The sequence below is a fragment of the Diospyros lotus genome, chromosome 11 (genome assembly GCF_014633365.1).
Source record: "Diospyros lotus cultivar Yz01 chromosome 11, ASM1463336v1, whole genome shotgun sequence".
Lineage (NCBI taxonomy): Eukaryota > Viridiplantae > Streptophyta > Magnoliopsida > Ericales > Ebenaceae > Diospyros > Diospyros lotus.
Genome location: NC_068348.1, coordinates 11,072,784 through 11,099,896, shown reverse-complemented (window position 1 = coordinate 11,099,896; position 27,113 = coordinate 11,072,784). Strand labels below are relative to the sequence as shown.

At 40.4% G+C, this 27,113-nt stretch overlaps 1 protein-coding gene across 7 annotated transcripts in view; it reads left to right on the top strand.

Annotated features, from left to right (window-relative positions):
• LOC127812531 (probable sodium/metabolite cotransporter BASS5, chloroplastic) overlaps positions 1 to 16,187 on the top strand; it is a 41,911-nt gene extending 25,724 nt beyond the window's left edge. For 4 of the 7 annotated variants that reach the window (XM_052352942.1, XM_052352944.1, XM_052352943.1 and 1 more), the window contains 7 exons: positions 11,041 to 11,165; positions 13,661 to 13,854; positions 13,940 to 14,192; positions 14,279 to 14,532; positions 14,624 to 14,698; positions 15,304 to 15,441; positions 15,778 to 16,187. In XM_052352942.1, the coding sequence (XP_052208902.1) occupies positions 11,041 to 11,165; positions 13,661 to 13,854; positions 13,940 to 14,192; positions 14,279 to 14,532; positions 14,624 to 14,698; positions 15,304 to 15,441; positions 15,778 to 15,827 (1,089 nt within the window). In that variant the 3' untranslated portion in view covers positions 15,828 to 16,187. Of the gene's footprint in view, positions 1 to 11,040; positions 11,166 to 13,660; positions 13,855 to 13,939; positions 14,193 to 14,278; positions 14,533 to 14,615; positions 14,699 to 15,303; positions 15,442 to 15,777 lie in introns of all 7 variants that reach the window. The other 3 variants (XR_008025941.1, XM_052352946.1, XM_052352945.1) reach the window with 3 other exon arrangements.
• Positions 16,188 to 27,113: the final 10,926 nt, after the last annotated feature.

The window sequence follows — 27,113 nt, the reverse complement described above, 5'->3', positions numbered from 1 at the left end:
CAATGGCAGTAGGTTCTGGGGGCAATTTAGAGTCTAGTGTTCTTTGTGGTAGCTAGGCATTGACTAGTTGGTTCTCCATTGACTTCTTCAGTAGCGATACATGAAATACTAGATAGATTTGAGTTCCCTCTAGTTAGAGATGTCAAAAGGGCTGGGCCGCTTGGCCTGTCATTGTTCAAACAGGCCGGGTCGGGCTCGGTGGGCCCGGCTTACCAGGGCCTATGGGCTAGGCCCATCGAGCCCGGCCTGCTAGGCCTTGTGGGGTAAGGCCCATAGGCCCGCTAGGCTCACGGGCTGGCCCGGCCCAGCCCGACCCCCTTACAGGGGGGTTGTGGGCCGAGTCGGGCCCTACCCACGGCAAAAAGGGTTGGATAGGGCCCGACCCGTTTAAAAAGCTCGAGGGCTTACTTGGGCTGGGTCGATCCTTTTGACATCTCTACCTCCAGTTAGAGATGTCAAAAGGGCCGGGTCGCCCGCGGGCTGGGCTATGGCCTGGCTCGTTGGGACCTTATGTTATTCCCAACGTCCTTTACTCATTTATTTTTTTAACTATGTTATTCTTTATTAATTATTGATATTGAATGTTAAAAAATTTACATTTCTCCATATATATAAATGATAACCATCAATATATTTTAAATTTTCAAGCTAAATTTTTTATATATTTAAATTATAAATAAACATTCTCCTTTTTATATGTGCATTATTTTTCATATCAATTCACAAGAAAATTTACAAAGCATATAGAATTTTGAAATATAAAATGATAAAATAATATTTAAAACTTAAGGTAGAAAATTGTTTAAAAAGGAAAAAAAGAAAAAAAATTAGTTTTTATATGTGAATTATTTTGATATTTATATATGTATTATTTTTTTAAAAAAATTATTAAAAAAAAAGAAAAAAGGGGCTGGGCTCGGTGGGCTCGGCTTACCAGGGCCTATGGGCTAGGCCCATTGAGCTCGGCCTGGCCCACGGCCCCCCTGTAGGGGGGTTGTGGGTCGAGTTGGGCCTTACCCACGGCAAAAAGGGTCGGACTGGGCCCCGACCCTTTTAGTAAATGGGCCAGCTCGTTTAAAAAGCTCGAGGGCCTACCTGGGTCGGCCCTTTTGACATCTCTACCTCTGGTAGTTGCAGTTTATAGGCTACATTTCCCATCTTAGCCGTAATGGGAAAGGGACCAAAGTATTTGGGACTCAATTTAGAGATAGGGCTTGGAGTTAAGGCTTTGAGGTGTGGTCCCTTTAGCCTAAGGTAGACTGTCTCGCCCACCTTGAATGTTCTCTCACTCCTTTCTTTGTCTGCTATTTGTTTCATCCGATTCTAGGGCATGGCTAAGTCCCTCTTTAGTTGTTGAAGAACCTGTTGCCGTTGTTGCAGGTGTTCATCCACCTCAGCAACACTGGTAGATACAGGAAGGGTTGGTAGCCAAAAATGGGCCTCGAAAGGTGTCATTTTAATGGCATTGTGGTAGGAGTTATACCACCACTGTGCGACTGAAATCTACTTATGCCAGCCTTTTGGGTGCGTGAAATAAAGGCATATGAGGTATATGTTTCAAGGCATTGATTCACCATTTCTGTCTGCCCATCAGTTTGGGGGTGATGGGCAGAAGAGAGGCTTAGCTTTTCTCCCAATGATTTCATTAGTGACTGCCATAGAAGGCTAATGAAAATCTTGTCTCGGTCTGACACTATAGTCTTCAATACCCCATGCACCTTCACCACCTGGTCTAAGAAAACTCGAGCTACTTCATGTGTTGTGTAAGGGTGAGTAAGGGCCATAAAGTAAGCAAATTTGGAGAACCTGTCCACCACCACAAATATGCAGTCCTTTCCTTCTGACCTTGGAAGCCCTTCAATGAAGTCCATGGAAACTCTCTCCCATGCCTGCCCTGGAATGGTCAGTGGTTGTAAAAGCCCTGGATAGGCCGTCATCTCCGATTTACATCTCTTGCACACGTCACACGCAAGTACAAACTTCATCACCTCCTCTTTTAACTTAGGCCATCTAAACAGTTTCTTCACCTTGTGATAAGTATTTTGAACTCCGGAGTGGCCCCCAAGAGGAGATTCGTGTAAGGCCTGCAGTATCCTCCTCTTTAGTTCCATGCTGTTTCCAACTACCAGCCTACCTTTGAATCTTATCACCCCATTCATCAGCGTATACCCCACTTTACTCGCAGGAGCAATTATTAGTTGTTCCAAAAGATTCTTGGTCTGCTCATCCCCTTCATAACTCTTAGCCACTTCTTAACACCATTCTGGGACTAGTGCTGAGATAGCTGCAACTGTCCCATCTTCAGGGTATCTAGACAAAACATCTGCTGCAATATTTTCCTTCCCCTTCTTGTATTGTATCGTGTAGTCCAAGCCCATTAGTTTAGTCATCCCCTTCCTCTGCAAATGGGTGTGAAGTTTCTGTTGAAGTAGAAACTTCAAACTCTCATGATCTGTTTTTATAACAAACTGGTTTCCCTCCAGATAATGCCTCCATTTTTCTACCACAAAAATAGCTGCTAACAACTCCTTTTCGTACACACTGAGGGCCATATGTTTTGGGGCTAGGGCTTGACTGATAAATGCTAAGGGTTTGCCTTCTTGTATGAGCACTTGCCCTATGCCCATTCCACTCGCATCTGTCTCCACCACAAATGTTTTGCTAAAATTAGGCAAGCCGAGCACAAGACTGCTTTCTGATCCCACTCAAATCCATCATTTTTTAATAAATCTGTTAATGGCTTACTGATGCTTCCATACCCCTTCACAAACCTCCTATAATAATCGGTCAACCCTAAAAAACCGCATAGGGCCTTAACAGTCTTCGGTCTTGGCCAGTTGGTCATGGAACCACTTTTTTTGGATCCGTACTCACTCCTCGGCCCGATATGATATACCCCAAATACTCTACCTGGCTTTGTGCAAAGGCACACTTTGATCTCTTAATATACAACTTGTTGACTTTAAGAATTTCAAATGTAGTTCTCAAATGTTGTAGGTGGAGTTCAAAGGTTGGGTTGTATATAAGTATGTCATCGAAGAATACGAGAATAAAATTTCTAAGGTATGGCTCGAAAATCTGGTTCATTAGAGATTGAAAAGTGGTCGAGGCATTTGTTAACCCAAATGGCATGACGAGAAACTCATAATGGCCCTGGTGTGTTCGAAATGCGGTTTTGGAAATGTCTATTGGGTTCATCCGGATTTGGTGGTATCCGGATCTTTGGTCCAATTTAGAGAAGATAGTAGCCTATTTAAGTTCATCTAGTAGGTCGTCAATGAGTGAAATGGGAAATTTGTTTTTGATGGTAATTTCATTTAGTTGGTGGTAATCAATATAAAATCGCCAGGAACCATCTTTCTTTTTGACTAGCAATACTGGTGATGCAAAAGGATTGTGGCCGGGTCTTATGAGAGATTTGTGGAGCATATCCTTAACCAATTTTTTGATCTCAGTTTTCTGGTTAGGAGGGTAACGGTAGGCACGAATGTTAATAGGTTCTGTGTGGGGTTTTAGGTTAATGGTGTGGTCAATGGCTCAATTTGGAGGTAAAGATTGAGGCTCTACAAATAAATTCTCAAATTCAACTAGGAGTATATTAAGTAGATCAGAATGGTGTACCTCAGTGTGGAATGGGGTCCTGATGGTTAACATGAATGCCCCATTCGTAATTAGCTCCTCTTCTCCTTCCTCCGTGGCTTGAACAGAGAACAATTGAGCCACTTGGCTCATCTTGTGTTTGAGTAGCTTCTGCAACCCCTTGCACAAAATCATCTTGCATACTCCCACCTCCTTGTCGCCTCTAAGTGTCATCTTCCTTCCCACTTTTTCGAATGTCACCTCCATCTTATTGAAGTCAAAACAGTCGAACTAACATTCTTCATCCAATCGACTCCCATGACTACATCGCATCCCCCTAATTTTAGTTGTCTTAAATTGGCCTCGAATCCCTCTCCCTGTATATCCCAACAGAACCCTACACATGCAGACTTGCTCATTACCTTATTCCCATTAGCCACTGTTATTGTCAATGGTTGAGTTGGAATCAGGAGACATTTCAACCTCTTAGCTGTTCTCTCATCCAAGAAACTGTGGGTACTCCCACTATCAATCAGGATCATCAGCTTACTCTACTCCACTTGCCCTTCCACCTTAATTATCTCGCTGTTGGTGAGTCCTTAAGGGCATGTAGGGATATCTCACCATTGTCTTCATCTTCTTCTTGTGCGTCTGTTGTTTCTTCCCCTTCTACTAGATCCTCTTCCTCTCCTTTTAACAACAATAGCTGTTTCCTGCATTGATGTCCCACATAGTACTTATCTCCACACCGGAAACAGAGTCCCGCTTGTCTCCTCTGTTCTATGGTCTTCCCTCCTTAGGAGTTGGGAGCCGGTAGCACCAAGTTCTTCATACCCTGAGGTCCCCTTCCCCAGTCCCTAGTAAAACTCCTGCCAGACAGTGAATTCGTTGGAGCAACACTCTTATTTGCTACCTTTTGCTTCTTCATCAGTGCTTCCATTGACACCTCATGCAACCTAGCACTGTCGGCAGCATGCTTGAGAGTACGTGGTCTTAGCACTTTCACCAGGGGTCTCAATTCCTTGCTTAAGCTGCTTATAAAGCTTGAAACGAAATAAGCCTCGGTTAGGAAGGGGTTGTGGTTGAGCATTAGAGCCTTCAACTCCTCAAATCTAAGTTGGTACTCCATCACCGTTCCAACCTGCTTGATTTTGTTAAATTCTTCAAACCACATCAGATAGTCCTTGATCTCCAAACCTCTCGCCAAATTCTTCTACAAATTCTTCCCACCTGTAGAATTTCTAGACCTTGGACCACCCTTGATACCAAGCGTCCCCTGTATCGTTAAGATAAGCATTCCCTATTGTTACCTTCTACCTCTTTGCTACTCCATACCATTCGAACACCCTATCACACCTCCTAACCCACCAGCGGGGGTTTGTCCCATCGAACAAGGGAATTTCTAGCCTTGGCCTGGGTAAACCATGTGAATTGTGGTTTATCGGCGCCTCCTGTCGCCGTTCCCAACCGGTTTCCCCTGCCTCACCCTGATCTTCTTCCCCAACTGACGTCTCAGTGGTCCTCGGATTCCTTCTTCTCCTCGGTACCGTAGGATCCGTTCTACCTTGTCTGGTCAGAATTGGATCTGTCCTCTTTCGTGGGGGAAAATCAAGCGGAATGCTTACCTGATGCTGCCTTGCAAAAATCACCATAAATTCTTGTAGCTCCTCTCGGATCTGAGTTACGGCCACATCCAGCTTCCTATCCATGGCAATGATAGCCTCATGATTCCTATCTGATCCCAACTCCAATTGATCTACCCTTGCCTACAAGTCGGCCATTGAGGATCCACATTGTTGCACTTGAGCCTCAAATCCTTTCATTTGTGTGCCTTCCGCCATCGATGTCTCCTTCGGTCACGATTCCCAGAATGTGGCTCTGATACTAAATTGTCAGATCCACGAGAATCTGGCAGTGTTCTAAGACTGATCCCTTCCGAATGGTAGAGACCACGGTAAGAATGAGAAGGATCTTGTAAGAGGGAGGAAAAAATTAGAAGAATAGAGAGAGAATTGAAGAAATAGAATGAGAGGGAAATTTAGATTTCATTCAAAATATTCCATGTCCAAAACAATAAGGCCGGCCACTATTTATAGCCTTCCTCACATGCTACATCTCTCGCCAAGGATAACCGCCTAAGTTCACAGCTCACTACTACCCTTATATAATTGCTTATATAATCTCCTCCCCCGCTATTTTATTTATTAAAGTATACCCCAGGTACATGACATTCAACACGCTTAAAAGTTCCTTGGCTGTATTCTCATCCAAGAAACTATGCGTGCTCCCACTATCAATGAGCACGATTAGTTTCTTCTTCCCTACAGACCCTTTAATTTTGATCGCTTTCTTCGAAGGGTGGCGTTCCAATGCATGAAGGGAAATTTGTCCCCCCTCCTCTTCTTCTTCTGCATTACCACCTACTTTCGGCTCCTTTGCTTCCTCCTCTGCTTCTTCTTCTTCCTCGTCTTCTTGTCCTTCCATCTGCATCAAGTGCTTCTGACATTGTTGCCTAGGAGTGTACTTCTCACCACACTTGAAGCATAGTCCCATCTGCCTTTTCTGGTCTAGTGTGAGGGATCTCACTAGGGCAGCATGGATTGGTGCTCGGGGTGAGTAGCTTCCTTGTTCATTTGGGAGCTGTTACCCTTGTGTCCTCCTCCCATCGGACTTTGCCAACCCTCTCTCAATCCTTTTGAGGAAATCTTATGCTTCCTCTCAAAGGCTTCAAGGGATAGTTCGTATAATCAGGCCTTCTTTATTGCTTGCCTCACGGTGGTGGGTTGTAACATCTTCACCATTGATCTAAGTTCATCGTTCAATCCACTGAGGAGGCTCGATACAAAGTAATGCTCATCTAATGTTGGATGAGCATGACTAAGTATGGACTTAAGCTCCTCGAATAGTGCCAAATATTCTTCCACCATTCTTTCTTGCTTTAATTTGTCGAATTGCTCCACTACATCCGTCAAGCTGCTCTCTCCAAATAGTGCACAAAACTCCTCCATGAATTCTGGCCATCTCCACTCATTCCCCCGTCCACTTCAACTCTGGAACTAGGAGTTTGCTACATTATTTAAGTATGCAGCCGCTATATTCACCTTATTCTCCTCTGCCACCTTATAGTGATAGAAGAAGCATTTGCATTTTCTGATCCACCACTGGGGTTTCTCCCTTCGAACACTGGAATCTCTAGTTTAGGCATGAGGGCATTAGGCTGATTCACCACATTTCCCCTTAGTGTGGCTTCTGCTATGAACTCCATCCGTTCTTCTCTCTCCTGTCTTTCCCTAGCTCTGGGGATGATTGGAACTGCAGCTGCTCTTGGTGGGGAATCCACCGACAAGCTTGCATTGGGCTGCCTAGAAAAGATGGCATATGCAACACTCAACTGCTGGCTTAGCCCTGGAATTCTTCCTGTAGATGTGAGAAATCCTCCCTTAAGTTCCTTTCTCCCTCCAATACGTCTGCCTGGATATGGCTTACATCTTCTTGAGTGTTTCTAACCCCCACTTCTATGGTTTCCAGCCTCTCGTCAACTTGTTAACGACTGTGTCAGCCTGGCTTCTATGACGTCCAATCGTGATTCCATTTGCTTCATACGGGTTCCTTTCGCCATGTTTTCTGGCCGGTGATCTTCAGCTTTAATACCTATTGTCAGCTCCGGAGGGACTGACAAGGATAACAATAGAATTCCGGGAAGGAATTCTGTGTTTACTGGAGAAAAAGAAGGGAGAGAGAGAGAGAATAACATAAAGGAGAGAGAAGGCAAATCAGAACATGCTCATTGATTTCCTTTTGGGAGTGTGGCTCTCTTACATATATAGGCGGTTAAGGGTCCTTCTAGAAAGTACCCCTGCTGTAGCACAGCCTATAGCGGCTTAGGTACACCTAATTTAGCATAACAAAATCAGGGGGATGGACCAAACAACCCCTAGGAATGTGACACCAACAAACTCAACGAGTTTAGAGAAGTATAAACCAAATATAATAAAATTTTTCTTCAAATATTGACTTAGATAAAGAGACAGTGGATAATCTTTTTGTAGGTGCTTTAATTAAACTGGTTCTAACCAGAATATAACTCAATATTTAATAGAAAAATGTGTTGCAATGTAAATATTTCCACATTTGATGTATAACTGAATTGTATTAAAACACATAATGAATAATAATGTATATATATTATATCTAGTACCGATTCAAGATTAAATGGCCACTTAATATGGACTTCATGTTTGGTTTACAGATTGTAGGCTATCATTATTTTCATTCAATTGCTATATCTTTTTATTTTTCCATTTAACACTTCAGTTTGAAACATAGCCACTTTCACATTTGCTCATGTAACTGTGTTAGAAAATGTTGCATTTCTCCTTTGTCTATACTTGTCCACATTTTTAAGACTTTGATGCAATGCCATCCAAGTGTGGATCTCTGGTCTTTCTTTTTTTGTTCTGGTGGAGATAGCTAGTAGAGTAAGGAAGTTCATCGTTGATGAGGTGAAATTACTATGTAACATGCAGCATAACAAAAGATTGTTTATATATATACACATTGACAAACAACAACATAACTAGAATAGAACCCTCTCCCCTTGACACAACCTAAGATTTTCCTAGGGTATGAATGGGAAATTGAAAAGAGTACGGGGAAGAATTAGTCAGAAATGGAGGGAGACAGAAAGAATAGAGGAGGACATAGGAGAATGAGAGGGAGAACAGAACAATTGAGAGGGAAAATTAGAATTCAATTCATTCAACCACCTCCTAATTCTCTAGGTTACAACCATATTAATAGGCTTTCTTAGTAAGGTACAAACTATCAAGTAGTAAGGTACAACCACTAACTAATACATGTATTATTCTATACCTAATCTACCCTTGGGGTTGTGACAATCCCCTCTTCTTGAGAGGTTTCTTGTCCCCAAGAAACTTATTACAACCAAGCCGTTATTTCTTCATCCAATGCCCATCTTCATAATCTGGTTTCTTCTTCGCATTTTCTTGTTCTTATATCTTATTTTTCTTTTCTTTTGCTTTTCCTTGTCTTTTCCCTCAATAGTAATAGTACTATGATTTGCTGCAATATCAAGTCAGCCATCCACCTCTTCCCTATTGCAATTGAAAATAGTTTCAATTGATCTGTCATTCTTGCAACCATATCATTTCCAATTGTAGAAAGTAATTCAAATTTCTCTGCAGGCCAAAATCTAATTTGATGCTGCAACTCTCCAACTGGAATATGAATAATTAAGACAACAAGAGTCTTGTTCCCGACAACATCTTTTTCTTCTTGGTTGCAGGTGTACACTAAAGGCTCACTTTCAACAGATTTTTTCTCCAGCAGAACCTCAATAATTTCTTCAGCAATTAGCAATCATTTCTTGTCATCCTGAATTGCCTGATCCAATTCAAGTTTTTCCTCATTCCTTACTACTATCATTCATATTCTCAGGTCCTCATCAGCCTCATACCTCTCATCAGCTTCATGAACACTATCTTCCTCGCAATCCTCTTTCAATGCTACTTCATCAACTTCCTGCACTACTTGATTGGTAGCCTTAGAAGTATTGTCAACCTGCTGGTTGCTCATAGAATAATTTTTAGGCTGCAGCCCATGCTTTCTGTATATCGCTTTTAAAGCAAGCTCCTGTAACCTTGCTTCTTGATAGTTGTACGTAGTTTATCTTTAAGGTCGCTAATGAAATTGGAAACAAAGTGCCGCTCTATTAAGGCAAGTTGCAAAGTCAGCATCAAGGACCTTAATTCTTCAAACCTGAATATTATACTCCATCACTGATCCGACTCGTTTTAGTTTATGAAATTCGTCAATCGCATCGGTCATTGGCTTCTTTCTAGACCAGTCACTTCAATCCTTCACAAACTCAGTCCAATTAACCTCAGTTTTAGTTGGAATATTGACCCGATAGATCCTAGCAAGCTGAATCAGCAATGCGTCCATTCGGTCTAGATTTTGGCCAAAATTATCAAGACTTTCTCTGTATTTATCAAATTCTCTGTGCATCATTGGTTACCTTCCACCACGTCCTCAAGTTACTTACCTCAAATAGTTCGTTGCTCCAAGGACAACTTTCCAGTACTCGATTTACAACCTGAGTAAGAGTCGTCGAGATCTACAAAGACTGCCTGCTGATAATTTGATCCACTCCGTTGTAGCTACGAAAATTAGCCATAATCAGTCGGAACTCACCTAGCTTGCTTCACTTCAAGAGTTGAACACAAATTGCCAGAGTTTCAGCCAAGAATCGACTTGTAGGTATTGCCTCTTGGATTAGCTGCTTCGGATCTGCTTCATCTTTAGCTTCTGGATCGCCTGAATTGCCTGGACTTGCTTCTCTGTCTAGTTCGCCAAAATTCTGCCAGGCACCACTTCGCCTTTCAATTCTAGACCTCGACAATTGGAGTGGATAGTCACAATTGGTCCTATACCGGTCTCAACGGATCTACCAATGGAGTTCACCTTGCTTGTCGGACCCTTGCAATGGATCGCTATTTGCTCACTATCAAAGCGAATTCAAGATCGCTCAGGCTTGCTTCCACGCTACGCCTTCACTACTTGCTAGAATCGAAGTGATTCAACGATCGCCCCAGTCATGCCTGCTTCTCACCCACTCACCATCCAATGGCTCTGAAATTCGCTTATCTTTACCTTGGTCCCGAAATCACCTAACTTTGCTTCATTGGATTAGTTGATTGGATGTGATGGAATTGCAAACAAGAATTATTGGAAATTATTCCGCAGAGAAGCATCGAAAATCAACCGAAATTGAATTCACCTGAATTCTTAGAACAAAAATTGTTGGAATTACAACCGAGGATTGATAGACTTTGATACCAAATGACACGACCTAAGATTTTTCTAGGGTTTGGATGGGAAATTGAAAAGAGTATGGGGAAGAATTAGACAGAAATGGAGGGAGACAACAAGAATAGAGGAGAACGAGAGGGAGAACAAAACAATTGAGAGGGAAAATTAGAATTCAATTAATTCAATCCCCTCCTAATTCTCTAGGTTACAACCATATTTATAGGCTTTCTTGGTAAGGCACAAACTATCAAGTAGTAAGGTACAACCACTAACTAATACATGTAATATGTTATACCTAATCTACCTTTGGGGTCGTGACACCAACCCCCCCCCCCCCCCAAAAAAAAAAAAAAATAATAATAATAATAATAAAAAAATAAAACCCCAATCCCAATTTCTTGTAAAGTATTAAAAATGAACATACAAGTGATTGCAACTTTTTCTGGATTTGTCAAATTGATAAATTCCACTAGCTCGTGTATGGTTCAATGCTCAAATCCCTCCATTTGATACACATCTCCATTAAATTATGCTATTGACTTTCCCGTGGAAAATTGCAGTTATGCTTTTGTTAATGAAGGTTTCTTCAAGGTTCCGGATTGATAATTTTTTTTGCTAATTGTTTTTCAGAAGCATATGGAGGCTTCTTTTCTGAAGATTTTGGGAGGAGCCAATGCAATTCTTCCTCACGTAGTCCTTGCTAGCACAGTTTTGGCCCTTCTCTATCCACCTTCTTTTACATGGTTTACTAGCAGGTTCTTTCATATTCTTTTCCTAACTAATTATTTATCAAATTTTCGAGTAACTTACGAGGAAACATGTTTTCCAGTATGCTGGGTTAACCATATATTAGTGATTGATCTACTAACCAAGGTTTTTTATGCCAATATTGGATGCTATTGTTGATGTGATCCTTTCTTAAGTTGCTGCCTCCTCTGTTTAAGAGAGATTTGCAAACTATTCTTTGTAAGGGTAATAGAAACTTATGTTGTAGCAGCTAGATGGCCCAGGACTATTCTTCTTTATTGCTACCTCAAAATTATGAAATTAAAGTCCATTATAGTTGCTTGTTTTCTCGAAGTAGTGTATGTCACACTAAGTTGCATCATTGTCCTTGTATGTTCTTGTCTAGTACAACAACAACAACAATAACAACAACATATCCAGCCTTTATCCCACTATGTGGGGTCGGCTACATGAATTCTAGACTTTCATGTATTTCTGTCTTTTGTCATATCTTCTTTGATGTCTATACACTTCATATTAAACTTTAATGTTTCTCCCAAAGTCTTCTTAGGTCTGCCTCTACCTCTTTTTTTGACAAATTGTTCCATTTCATCCACTCTCCTCACAGGAGCGTCTCTTGGTCTCCTTTTCACATGACCAAACCATCTTAGTCTATTCTCTCTCATCTTCTCCTCTATTGGCACTACTCCTACCTTATTACGAATAACTTCATTTCTAATTTTATCTTTTCTTGTATGGCCGCACATCCATCTTAACATTCTCATCTCCGCTACGCTCGTCTTTTGCTCATGTTGGTATTTGACTGCCCAACATTCTGAGCCGTACAACAAAACCGGTCTTATAGCTGTCCTATAGAATTTTCCTTTCAATTTTAATGGGATTTTACCATCACATAACACCCCCGATGCATTTATCCATTTTAGCCAACCTGCCTTAATTCTATGTGTGACATCCTCGTGAATTTCTCCATCTTTTTGAATCACTGATCCCAAATATCTAAAATGATCTTTTCTTTGTAAGACTTGGTCTTCCAATTTTATTATAACATCCTCCACTCTTGCATTCTTACTAAATTTACATTCCATATATTCTGTTTTCTTTCTGCTTAATTTAAATCCCTTAGATTCTAAATTGTTTCTCCATAACTCAAGCTTAGTGTTCACTCATTCTTTTGTTTCATCCACCAACACTATGTCGTTTGCAAAAAGCACACACCATGGCACCTCTGTCTGAATATCTTTAGTGAGTTCATCCATTACTAAAGCAAATAAGTATGGACTTAATGTAGAACCTTGATGCAATCCTATTGTAATTTTAAACGGTTCAGTATCCCCTTCGCATGTTCTGACTCTTGTCTCTGCACCATGATACATGTCCTTAAGGGCTTGTATATAGGCTATTCGGACTCCTTTCTTCTCTAAAACCCTCCATAATACATCTCTAGGGACCCTATCATAGGTCTTTTCTAGATCTATAAACACCATATGTAGGTCCTTCGATGCTCCCGATACCTTTCCATTAGGCATCTCAGTAGATATATAGCTTCCATTGTTGACCTACCAGGCATGAAACCAAATTGATTTTCTAAGACCTCTGTTTCTTTTCTGAGCCTCTGCTCTATTACTCTCTCCCAGAGTTTCATGGTATGACTCATTAACTTAATTCCTCTGTAATTTTCACAGTTTTGAACATCTCCTTTGTTCTTATATATAGGGACCAAAGTACTATTCCTCCACTTATCTGGCATCTTTTTTGATTTAAGAATTGCGTTAAATAATTTCGTTAGCCAGGAGATACCTTCTTCTCCCATGCATTTCCATGCTTCTATTGGTATATTATCTGGTCCCACCGCCTTATGATTTTTCATCTTTTTTAATGCTTGTCTTATTTCATTTGAACTTATGCGTCGATAAAATGTATAGTTCACGTTCCCTTCGGAGTAAATCTTGTTACTTTGTGCCTGTGAAGTTAATATGGTGATGAAATTATTTTATTGGATGCTTATGCCCTGACTTCGGACTTCAGAGTTTGAAAAATTGCCATTGCAAGTATTCACTGGATTTTGTATTTAACAGATGGATATAACAGTCTAATCAAGAAATTGAGAGCAACAGACGTGAAGCAAGTCTCTATCATGCCTCATAAAAATGGGAAATAAAAAGAGAAAGTACATGGTAATTAGTTAATAACGTATAAAAATAAAAGAAGAAGATTCATCGTTCTCTAAGGGGCTGTACCACAGGTTTTCCAGAAATGGAACAATTAGGTTTGACTACTATGTAGCTATAAAAAATATGAAAAAGAGATATGATAGGTTGAACTGCTATATGAATATTTTGCATGTATCTAATTATGTACTCTAAATGAAATTTGTACCTGGAATGTGATGCCAAAACGTTTTCATTGAAGAGTTTGATGGGATATTAAGTTCCAGCTTGTAGGGATTCTGCAGATTTTGTGCAAAATTACATGATTTTAATACTTATTCTTGAGCATTTTTCAGATACTATGCCCCAGCGCTAGGGTTTTTGATGTTTGCTGTTGGGGTAAATTCAAGTGAAAAAGACTTTCTTGAAGCATTCAAGAGACCAGGAGCAATTTTTGCTGGTTATATTGGCCAGTTTGTGGTGAAGCCATTCCTTGGATATGTTTTCGGCTTAATTGCAATGACAGTATTTGGTCTCCCTACTTCTTTAGGTAAGCCCGAGTCTGATTTGAGGGAAAAAAGGAAAAAAATAGAAACAAGAAAATGTATGTTAACATTGGCAATCTTATGAACCAGGTGCTGGGATCATGTTGACTTCTTGTGTTAGCGGGGCCCAGCTATCAAACTATGCTACTTTCCTGACTGACCCACCAATGGCACCTCTAAGCATCGTCATGACATCCTTGTCCACTGCTACAGCAGTTTTTGTCACCCCAATCTTATCACTGTTGCTTATTGGAAAGAGGTTACCGGTTGATGTGACAGGAATGATATCCAGCATTTTGCAGATTGTAGTTGCACCCATTGTTGGTGGATTGCTTCTGAATAGGTGATAAGCTAATTTAAGAAATTCTTTAACATGATAATCCAAAACGGTCGTCCTGCCTTAATACTTTTCTTTTTGGGTGCCTACAGGTTCTTTCCCCTGATTAGTAATGCTATTCGGCCATTTTTGCCACCACTGTCTGTATTTGTGACTTCTCTCTGCGTCGGAGCACCGCTTGCCATTAACATAAATTCAGTTATTTCCCCTTTTGGGGCGTCTGTTCTTTTGCTTGTTATTGCATTTCATTTTTCCGCCTTTGTTGCCGGTTATTTCCTTTCTGGACTTGCCTTCAGTGATGCACCTGATGTGAAAGCATTGCAAAGAACGCTATCCTATGAGACAGGTCACGTAGTTGCACAATCTCCTATGTGTAATAAGAAAGAAAATATTGCTGTTAACTAATTAATTATCCCCTTCCTCCCTCAGGAATGCAGAGCAGTCTTCTAGCCCTTGCACTTGCAAATCGGTTTTTCCAAGATCCACTTGTGGGTGTCCCTCCTGCAATTTCTGTAAGTCAATGATTTATATACCATTCTGTTACTATTACTGCTCTATAAATAAATTAAAATTTGGAGCAAAAGTGTCACATTTAGAAATGAGGTTATTCGTAATAAGGTAGGAGTAATGCCAATCGAGGAGAAGATGAGAGAGACTAGACTAAGATGGTTTGATCATGTGAGAAGGAGACCAAGAGACGTTTTTGTGAGGAGAGTTGATGGAATGGAACAATTAGTCAAAAAAAGAGGTAGAGGCAGACCCAATAAGATTTTGAGAGAGATATTAAAATTTGATATGAAGTATATGGGCCTAAATAAAAATATGACAAAAGACAAAAATACATAGAAGTCTAGAATTTATGTAGCCGACCCCACATAGTGGGATAAAGGCTAAATATGTTGTTGTTAATGTAGTGATTTTGGCCTCTTTAAGTTATTCGTGAAATGGACCCTTTAGAGTGTCCAAAAACTATGATCAGTTGACTTCTGGTGAAATATAAAATATTTAAGTGGACCATACCGTACACGAACTGATTTCCTATGCATATAGTGTTAAGTGTTTTTTATTTTTTTGTTTTGTTTTTTTTTCAGTTAACATAGGCTGTCCAAATTTTCAGCTAATTCCCACGGGTCCATGCAAATGACCCCATTCACAAGCACAAAGTATGACTCCACCCAAGCGGATGTTGGTGTGGCCCCAAGGGAAAGAAACTGTGTTCTTTCCACTTCCTTACCAATTATGCTTATCTTGTGGGGTTAGTTTCTTTTAAGTTTACAAATATTATAAAGATACATCAATCTAATGGGTTCCAATTGTGTAAATAAATGGTTCTGGTGTTTATAATGTCTCTTTTCATGTTATTAAGGTGGCAAAAGAGGTTGGAATTTCCTCACTTTATTTGCCTAAGGCACCTAGAACAATATTGTGAATAATGCCATCACATGAACAAGATGCTGCAATTTTTATTTTTTTTAGGGGGGGGGGGGCTGTACGACTGTTGTTTCTCTGTCCAATTTCTAGTTTAAAAAGTGACTGTTTTTGTAAACGTAGCAACTGTTTGAAACTTTACTGTTGATTCTGGTTTTTTCAGGTTGTAATAATGTCATTAATGGGTTTCTCTCTTGTCATGCTGTGGGCTAAGGAAAAGAATTAATGGCTAATAAAATGAAAGTCGGACACTCTCCAAGGGGACAGTGGGCCTTGCAGCGCATTTACAAGGAATATTTTTCCAAGGGTCCACATGCCTTGCCCAATGCTCAGTTGGCCTAGCTGGTTTAGGTAGGTGGGACTCTTCTCTTAGATCTTGGAGCTTCTTTTGAAGCAGATTGGGTAGGTGGGACTCTTCTCTTGCCAGTTGTTAGTTTGTCTCTGTTTTCTTTGTATATAAATTGTCTCCAAGCATGTAAGACTTACATTTTTATACTTATTTAAGTAGAAAAGTGGAAAACATTTTAAAGATGCTTGCTTAAACTTAATATAAATTTTGAAAATTAGAAAACAGAGTTATATGTTTTTATTTGGGACTCTTTTAGGGGGTAAGTTTAACCTTAGGTGTCTTGTGATTTGGCTTATTTTTTTAGTATTTTAGGTTTTGGGGGTCTGTTTTCTAAAACACATTTTGTAAGGTAACACAGTTTTCCTTATCAAAAGGGGTTGTTTTGAAAAGGAAAAAAAAGTCAATGTGTACCCAAAATATTTAGGTAAGATGACTCTTTTCGGGGGTTGGCTGAAATCTCTCTCTCTCTCGCTCTCTCTCCATGTGATGAAAACATGTTTTCTGTACTTTTCTGCAATGAATATAGCATTTATTCCTGCTCACAATTTTCATCTCCCTCCTGACGTGTAGGTTTATTCAAATGACAGATTGAGTATTTAATGCCTTGCATACTGTTCATCTTGTAAGCAAATGACAGATTGAGATTTTTCTATTATTTTTTTTTCTTTTTATCAGTCTACGGATAAAATCGAAGGGTTCTATTGGGGAAATTGTTAAATATTGAAAAGCAACTAATTAAGATAACTGATGTAATTAATCTAATCTAACCCCTAAACTTAAGAAATTTTATCATTATAGACTAGGTTTATAATCTAAAATCAAAATTCAAAACAGTAATCAAATTCTTTAAATTTTGGAATTCCATCATCAACTTTGTAATATTAATTTTTTTTTGGAAATTTTGGATATTCAAAAATTAATTTTGAATTAATTAAAATTAGAACTAGAAAGGAGATAGTAGCAATTTGGTAAATTATTATGTCTTGCGAGGAGCTTCGGAAAGCCAATTCTGAATTTACGAAGAATTGAATGAAGTGAAATTGGTTGAAACTTTTAAAAATAAGCTAGTTTTGCTAAGCTAAGGGGTCCATTCTGAATGCAAAATTCAGGTCAAACCCAATATTTGATATCATAAATGAGGTTATGACAAACTTGTAGGACTTAATTTTGTGGAAAACTGACGAGAGATTAAAAGTTAATTGTGTTCAAAGTTGGTTAAAATGAATGGGGGAGTTAGTTGGATAGTCTATTTCAAACTTAAATAGAATTCAAACGAGCTTAAATTGAAAGATGAGTGTCGAAATAGGCCTAATTAAGAACATAACTGTAATACCCAAGAACTTTGGGTTATTATTTTAAAGGAAAATTGAAAATTTGGGAAAGTTAGGTATGTGAAAAACTTGAAAAATTTAATTAATCGAAGGGAGTACCCTAAGGCTTAAATGTCTAAGGAAATAGGAACGCCTCTAGCAAGCATCTCGAGGCATGATTTTTAGGATCGAAAGAAAGTGGATCAGAAACGATTTTCGGTATAGCTAAAATACAACTGTCATTTAGGTTGTAAAACTGAATTCTCGTAGGAGACTCTCGAAATGATAACGGACGACTTGGGAAGCTTTGATTTGTCGAGTAGAACAACCCTTCAGAAGTTTCAGAAAGAAACGAGTAGGTTTAAAGCCAAGCGGAGAAACAGGCCTAAGTGCAATTTTTCAAAGTTACCCAAGGAGGGTCAAAACGATATTTTTTCCAAAAGTTGGAAAAGGAAATTGAAAGATTGGAACTTGAGGGACTTGGTGGTATTAATTAAAAGTCTAGGGGTTTGAGAAAAAGGGGCCAAAATGGGAAAATCGAAACTGAAGGGTCATAGTGCAAAAAAATGGAAAAATTCGGCCATGGCTTCTGACAGTGTCATGCACGATCTTTGACCAGTCGTTTCAGGCAATGGGCTAGCACGATGGATGGTCGGGGATCTCGTAGGAGTCATCATGAGTCGCCATCGGGCACTAAGGTGGCCAGATTGCAGGCGGCAATGTTGCGACCTGCAACTCGATATTTTTGTCGGGTGAGGTCGAATCCAGGTCGATCCGGGGGAGGGGGAGACGCCAAAGGTGTTGGGTAAGAGGGCTAAGGCTATTTCAAGCTTCGTGTTTGCCTATAAATAGAGCTCTCGGTGGCCGAAAATTTTAGAACTTGAAGTTTCAAATCGACGCCTATTTTGAACGAATTGAGAGGAAAGGATAGAGGGCTTTTGTTGCCCATAGCTTGAAGGTCATATCTGGAGCATTTGGTGAGAAACGGAGCAGAAACGAAGGCGAATCGAAGCCTCGCCGGAGCCCTAGGCGGATCGCCTGGCCGAGACTTCAAGGCCTCCGTTGAGCCACTTTTTGACCTCTTTTCGAGCCCATTTAGGTACCATTGCGACCGATTATTCATGGGCTTTCTTGTGGTATAAATTTTGCAAATTTCCGACAAGCTGTGGCAGGCTTGGGTTTTTATGAATTTTTTTTGTTACTTAGAAAAATATTTTAGAATTTCCTATGTAAAAATATTTGGAGAAAAATAGGTGTAAGTATTTATTTTGGAATATTAGTAAGGAAAAAATGAAGAAAAATAGAGAAAAAGGCAAGAAAATTAAAGAAAAATAGGTTTTATCGATTATTTAAACAAATATCTTGCCTAGGGGGCTTTGAGAAGTAAGGTGAAATATTTGGTGCGAATTTCAAGGTTAGCACACAAATCGACGCAGTTTGTGCATTTTTCGAGGTATCCCGATAATTGTGAAGGGTAAGTGGTTTTGTCCCTATAACCCATACATAATATGATTTCTTTTCTATGCATGATATTTTTATATGTTATAATCATTTTCGTCCATATACTGTTGCATGGAAAAACGTGATATATTCACGACACGACATTTTTGTCATATTGAAACTTGTGCATGGGGTTGGAATGTTACCCTAAGAGTGTAGCCGTAATTCCCTTAGGACAATTAATGGAATAACGTTAGGCTTATCCTGCAGAGGTTCGAGATTCTGCCTAGGGTTCAGTGCCGGGTCAGTAGGCCCGGGAAGTTACATTATGGGTATATGTTTATAAATGTCCAAGTATCATGCATCATTCATTCATGCTTATCTAACCCTCACTTAGAAGATTTCATCTTCTAATATTGGATTATGTCCTTGGAATATTCCACGTTCTAGGCGAGGCAAGCAGCCGGAAAGGCAAGGAAGTGATCAAGACATGATCGTGATGGAAATTTTGTGAGACCAGGACTATCTATTTTATTCGGATGTATTGTTTAGATTTTAATATTGTTGGTAATGTTATGTTGGGTGAACGATATGTATGTACCCACATTTGAGTCGCAGTGAGTCAGTCCAAAGTGCCAAGAAGAAGAATACAAAGGTTTCAGACGTGAGTCAACACCAGGATTTTTTACGTGGTTTGGCCAGAACGATGCCTATTCCATGACCGCACTCTGATTATTTTCTCAGAATGACGGTGTCTGATTATTCTCTCTGTCCCTGCCCCTCATGATATCTCTGATTTTTATTTATACTGAGGGGCCTTTACAATTTAGATAACATATAGAAATACCATGGTTACGTAATGGGGGACAAACAGTCCTTATTGTCTACGCAAAAGCGGAAGTGGGATCCTCATTACGAGGGGCATGGGCTCTTGTAGATAAAATGAATAGTCCTTACCTGACTTCTCAGCAGCTTTACTACTTATGCGACCTGGCGGTTTTAGGCCAGCGACCTGGGCGATCCAGCGAATTGAGGGTTTTGCTGCGAGCTCATCAGTCGATCGTTGAGAGCTCGCTAGGGGCTTTACCGGGAACTCGCTGAATGCTTGCTGCATGAGCTTCGGATTTCAGTGGTTTATGAGCTTTCTTTGACGAGATCGCTTGGACTTTCTAGGCTATGGGTAATTGGGCCACGATCTCTGATTGGTCGTTTCAGGCAATGGGCTAGCACAATGGATGGTCGGGGATCTCGTAGGAGTCATCATGAGCCGCTATCGGGGCTTTTTGGGTATTTATAGTCCCGACCCTATGTTCCGAAACATGAAGCAATGTAGGGTTCGAAATGAAATTTTTGGGAATTAAGTTTCGAAATAGAATACTAAGATGTTTCGAAATAAGATGTTTCGACAAGTTGTTGTCAGAAGATAGTGGTATGATACTTTGGAATAGTTATGTCCATAATATGACTCTTAAGAAGAGCCTAATGAAAATGAACTGCCAGAAGTAGTGAGAGTTGTGATACCTCAAAAGGATCGAGTTGCGTGTTAGTGCAACATGACCAAATAATTACGTGTGGATTACGCTAAAACACAAAGAAAACTACCCAATATGTGACTTGGAACTAACAGCTAGGGTATGTGCTTTTAAGGTTATGGAGACACTACCAATATGGTGGGACATTTGATGTACTCACAAATCACGAGGAACCTGAGTACGGGTTCTTGCAGAAAGAGCTAAATGAGTGGTAGCGATGGCGAAGAAAGTTCCTTGAGGACTATGACTGCACTACTTTGTATCACCCGGGGCGTGGCCGTGAGGTGCCGACGCATGACCTGGGTGGATAGCTGTGAGTGTCAGATGTCAGAGGCTTGTTGGCCTGCTAGTTATGAGCGTAGTGCTAAATGGATCGTTTGTCTTTATCGTTGGCTTAACGTTTTAGTTGGATCTGGTGAACGAGATACAAAAAGCATGTGTGATTGATGAAAGTTATTGTCTATAATTGATGATTATGGTCAGCCCAAGGGTTATGATTTTTTAGATACAAGATGGCATTCTTAAAAGTTTTGGGATAGGATGTGCTACCTAGGATGTTGGAAGATATATGGTCGTTTGTAAAGAGACACAACAGGAAATTACGTAAATGACACGATAAGCTTGTAAGCATTGGACGTGTAAGGAACGCAAACCGAGGTGTTGGTCGAAGATCAAATAGATGTTTGATTTAAGGTATTCAGGTAATGAGCTATGTTATGTCTCAGATACCTCAACGGTCAGATGAAAATTTCGAGGACGAAATTTCTTTAAGGAGGGGTGAATATAATACTCGAGAAATTCTAAAGGACTCAAGGGTAAATTATCTTGGGGGCAAAAATAGAAATTAAGGATAAATGAAGGGTATAACGGTAATTTATTACTGTATAAATGACCGAATCAACTGCCGGGAGTGTCCTAGAGCCGAGATGACGAAGGAAAATGACGTGACATTAACAAGCACCCTGAAATAGGATTTATGGTGCCGAAAGAAATCAGATCGGGACCAATTTTTGGTATAGTTAAAATACAGCTGTCAATTAGGCTGCAATACCGAATTGTTATAGACGACTTCCTGAAAGTCAACGGAAGTTTGAGAGGGTTTCGGTTTTTAATAAGAAACAACCCTTCAGTGGTTTCAGGAAGAAACGAAAAGGTTTAGGGTGAAAACCAAGATTCGGGCCTAACTGTAGTTTTTTAAAATTGCTAGAGGGAGGCCGAAACGATATTTTTTCGAAATCCTCAGGGGTCAAATTGATGTTTTAGGACTTGAGGGTCTTGAAAGCAATTATCAAAAGTCGAGAGGCTTGGTGAAAGATGGCCAAAATGAGAAAACCAAAATCAGTGGGGTAAAAGTGCAAAAACTAAAAAATGGGGGCAAATCTGACCAGCACATGGCCGGTCAGCCATGGCCGATTTTGGCCACAGGGTTGCATGAGGAATAGTCAGGGGAGCAACTTTTGCAAAGGAAGATCTGACAAAAGCCATCGTGGTGGCCGAAATTTGAAGAAAAAGCGACCGAAAGTTGGCCAATTCGTAGCACACCTGTAAATCGCTTTTGGTGTCGGATAAGGCTCGCTCAAGGTCAATCTAGGGTAGGTATACGCTCCTAAGGCAATGGGTTGGCCGATCTCTGGCATTTGGTCGCTCGAAAATGCCTATAAATAGGCGTTCTTAGATGATCGAAAGGGGAAAAGAAAAAGCTTCAAATTAAGCTCGAAATCGAACAAATTGGCGTTCCAAAATAAGGGATTTTGAAGCCCATGAGATGTAGATCATTTCTGGTAAATTTCATACATTTTGGTGAAGGTTTGAAGGCGATTCGAAGCTCGCCGGAAAGAGGGAGGCAGACGGTCGGTCGAGGCTTTAAGCCTCCAGTTGACGGCTTTCAGGCCCAAAATGGTGCCATTCAGATCGAATGGAGATGGGCTTTCTAGGGGTGGAGGAATCCAGAAACTCTGGTGTGCCGAAGCCGGAGAAGAAGGCCGGAGCGTGAAGCTCACTTGCGGCCTTCACGCGCAGACGCGTGGATCGTCTTCCTTGGGCACGTAAGGGCGCGTCCCTGCATGGAAAAAAGTGAGAAAATTTGCTAAATTCCTAGAATTCCGTGATCTTGAAGTGTGTTCAAAAGATTAGAATTTGGGATTCCCAATGTCTCGATTTTTGCACCAAAGAACCTCGTTTTGCGTGAAAATGCAACACTTGGGTAAGTCCAGTATTTTTCTTTTGGAGTTAATTGCCTATGATAAATTGCTGTGAAATTAGATTTGTGAAAATAGTCCCGAGGCATTTATTGGGATTTTTGGAAAGGAAAAATGAGAGAAAATGAAGGAAAAATGAAATAAATGGAATATTGAGGATATTTAGTGATTAAATATCATTTTATGATTGATGTGATTGAGATGATGTGATTGGTGCAACTTTTGAGAGTTGACAAGAAAATCGAGGTCGGGCACGCATATCGAGATGATGCGCTTTTTGAGGTGTCATGATCTTTGGGCAAATGTGAGTTGTTCTATCCTATATGATATAATTATGCATGATATTTATGAAAAATATGATTGCTTATACATGCACGATAATTATAAAAGATATGATTCATTTTGTCATATTGCATGAAAAATTGTGATATTTGCATAACATGATTGTCACAATGATATTTGTGCATGAGAATGGGATGTCGCCCCCAGAGTGTAGCCATAATTCCCTTAGGGCTCCGTGTCTGGTTGGTGGGTTGGGAAGTTACATTAAGGGCAAATGTTGTTCATGTTAACGCATCATGTATTCATATATATGTTTTTGGACCCTCACTAAAAGTTTCATCTTCTAATGGGTACCCCTGGAACATTCAACGTTCTAGTTTAGATTGCAGCTTAGGCAAGGAACAGGTTGAGATATGACGACACGTGATGACGATGCCGATAGATTCAGCTAGCTGACTCAGATATGTTTTAGCTGATGCTTTATTGATGATTAGTCTTGTTAGAACATTATGGAATCTCCATGTATTTATGTATTTCAATATTAAGGATATGATGTTAACTATGATACGGATTCTTATCTTATAAATAAAGTGAATTGATTATGTACCATATCAGGTTTCGATTATCGCTTCCGCATTTTTAATGATTTGCTGGGGGTTTTGTTTGGAATTCGATACTTAAGGTTAAGTTATGCATCGAGAAAGAAAAAAAAAATAATTTATGTATATTTTGGGCCCCAGCATAGTGACACGCTCTATAAGAGAAAAATGGTGAATCCATCGGCCACGCCATCACGTGCCGTCTCATCTCAACCTACTCCTTGCTTAAGCTGCAAGTCTAAACTGGATCGTTGAATGTTCCAGGGCATAACCCATTAGAAGATAAAACTTTTAGTGAGGATCCAAAAAGATATATATGAATACATGATGCGATAATATAAACAACATTTGCCCCTAATATAACTTCCCAAGCCCACCAGCTCGGCACGGAATCCTAGGCAAATCTCGAACCTCTGTAGGATAAGCCTAGCGTTATTCCATCATTGCCCTAGGGGAATTACGGCTACACTCTGGGGGCGACATCCCATTCCCATACACAAATATCAATATAACAATAATATCGTGTCATGCAGTTATCACGACTTTCCATGCAATATAACAAAATGAATATTGTGTTCATAACAACATGCATATATAACAAACATATCATGAATATAATTTCTTGTGAGAAAATCACTCACAAAACCATAGTTAGGATAGGAAAACTCACATTTGCCCAAAGATCAAGACACCTCGAAAAGCGTGCACCACCTCGATATGCGTGCCCGACCTCGATTCTCGTGCCAACTCTCAAAAGTTGCACCAATCACATCATCTCGATCTCCTCAATCATAAAATAATATTTTATCACTAAATATCCTCGATATTCCATTTATTTCTTATTTTCCTTCATTTTCCTCCATTTTTCTTTCTAAAAATCCCAATAAATACATCGGGACCATTTTATCAAATCTATCTTCACAACAATTCATAATAGACTATAAACTTCCAAGGAAAAATACTGGACTTACCCAGGTATTGCGTTTTCATGCAAAACGAGGCTTTTTGGTGCAAAAATCGAGACATCGGTAATCCCAATCTTTTTGCACGAACTTCTATAAAACATTTTTCTTGATTTTCCCAAGATTTTTCCAAAATTTTCGGCCCATGCACGTGCCCCCAAGCGCTGGCGCGTGGCTCTACGCGTGAAGGCCACGCGCTAGCCTTCTTCTCCAGCGTCGACCATGCTGGCGATGCTGGATTCCGACACCATTCTCTTGCCCTCCTCCATTCGATCCATATGACACCGATCTTGGCTCGAAAGGAGCACCGGAATGCGCCCAATCGGGCATTTGAATTCTCAGCCAGCCGCCCGTCTCCCTTTTTTCCGGCGAAGCTCGAATCGCCATGAAACCTCAACCAAAATGCCTCTAATTCTCCAGATATCTTCCTTTCCTCATGGGAAAAAAAAAGCCCCTTAATTTAAAGGCTCAATTCATTTGAAAAGTGGGTCGATTTGGAGCTCCAAGTTCTCTCCATTTTCGGCCACCATAGACGCCTATTTATAGGCAAAATCGAGCTTCCAAAAGCCCTTGCTCGGCCAACCCAATGCCTTAGGAAGGTTTACCTACCCTAGATCAACCTGGAATCCGCCCTTGCCGACCAAAATAGCCATTTGCAGGCTTTGATAAAAACGACCAAACTTTCGGTCACTTTTCTTCTTTTTTCGGCCACCATGATGGCTGTTATGGACCAAGCCCTTTATCAAAAGTTATCCTCGACCAACCCTCATGCCATCCCTGTGGCCAAAATCGGTGATTGGAAGGGCTGGTCGGCCATGGCTGTTGGAGGTCATTCCTGAAATTGTATTTTGGCCCTTCCAAGTTTTGGGTTTCTCATTTTGTCCCATTTCCACTTAGCCCCTCAACATTTCATAATTGCCTTTAAGGTCCTCTTGTCCTAAAACATTTATTTGACCTCTGAAGATTGCACTTAGGCCCGAATCTTCGTTTTGGCCCTAAAGCTCTTCGTTTCTTCTTGAAACCACTGAAAGTTCCTTATGAAAAACTGAAGGCCACTCAAGCTTCCATTGACTTTCCGGAAGTCGTTTATAATAATTCGGTATTACAGCCTAATTGGCAGTTGTATTTTAGCTGTACTGAAAATTATTCCCGATTCGATTTCTTTCGACACCATAAATCCTATCTCGGGGTGCTCGTTAATGCCACGTCATTTTCCTTTGGCATCTCGGCTCCAGGGCATTCCCGGCAGTGGATTTAGTCATTCATACGGTAATAAATTACTGTTATACCCTTCATTTATCCTTAAATTCCATTTTTGCCCCCAAGATAATTTACCCTTGAGTCCTTTAGAATTTCTCGGGTATTACATTCACCCCTCCTTAAAGAAATTTGTCCTCAAAATTTTCATCTGACCGTTCAGGTAACTAAGATAATACACAGCTTATTACCCGAATATTTCAAATCAAATATCCATTCGGTCCTTGACAAATACTTCAGTTTGCATTCCTTACACGTCCAATGCCTACAAGCATATCATGTCATTTACATAATTTCCAGTTGTGTCTCTTTACAGACGATCACGCATCTTCCCACATCCTAGGCACGCACATTCTACCCTGAAACTTTTAAGAATGTCTTCTTGCATCTCAAAAATCATAACCCTTGGGCTGACCACAATAATCAATTATAGATAATAACGCTCACCAATCACACATGCTTTTCGTATCTCGTTCACCAGATCTAGCTAAATCGTTGGGCCAACAATAAAGACAAACGATCCATTTGGCACTATGCTCATAACCAGCAGGCCAACAAGCCTCTAACATCTGACACTCACAGCTATCCACTCAGGTCATGCGTCGGCACCTCACGGCCACGCCCCAAGTGATACGAAGTAGTGCAGTCGTAGTCCTCAAGGAACTCTATCTACCATCCCTACTACTCGTTTAGCTCTTTTTGCGAGAACCCGTACCTCAGGCTCCTCGTGGTTTGTGAGCACATCAAATGTCCTATCATTTTGGTAGTGTCTCCATACCCTTAAGAGCACATACCCTACCTGTTAGTTCCAAGTCATATATCGGGTAGTTTTCTTTGTGCCTTGGTGTAATCGACACGTAATCACATGGTCATGTTGCACTAACATGCAATCCGATCATTTAAGCTATCATAAACTCTTACTACACCCGGCAGGTTATTCTTATTAGACTCTTCTCATGAGTCCTATTGTGGACATAATTATTCCAGAGTGTTAAATCACGACCTTCTGACAACAGCTTGCCAAAACACCTTATTTTGAAACCTCTTAGTATTCAATTTCAAAACCTGATTCCCCAAAATTTTATTTTGAATCCTATGTTGCTCCATGTTTCAAAACATAGGGTCAGGACTATAATACCTGAAAAGCCTCGAATTCAACTTTCGCATGTCCGGATAATTTTTTTTTTTCTTCTTGCCAAAATCTCCGGAATAATGAAACACATTTTTCCCATGAAGAAGAGAAAAATATATATATATATTTATTTTCATTTCATTTCTTTTCTTTTTTTTTTCTTTTCTTCCTTATTTCTTCTTTCTTCTTCCTTTCTTCCTTTGCCGACCCTGCGTGCGAACATCCACCGGCCACCGCTGCCCCTTCTGCAATCGCCTCCGGCGCCTGCTCCGCCATTGGTCGCAAGCCACCGTGCGGCTTCTCCGCGCCCTAGTCGCCGATCACCATCTCCGAAGGCCCAAACGACCCTCCGTTGGCCAGATCTGGCCTCCCGCCGCCGTTTGCTCTATCACGCAGCCACGGGCCATCACCCGGCTTCCCTCGGCCGCCATCTCACCA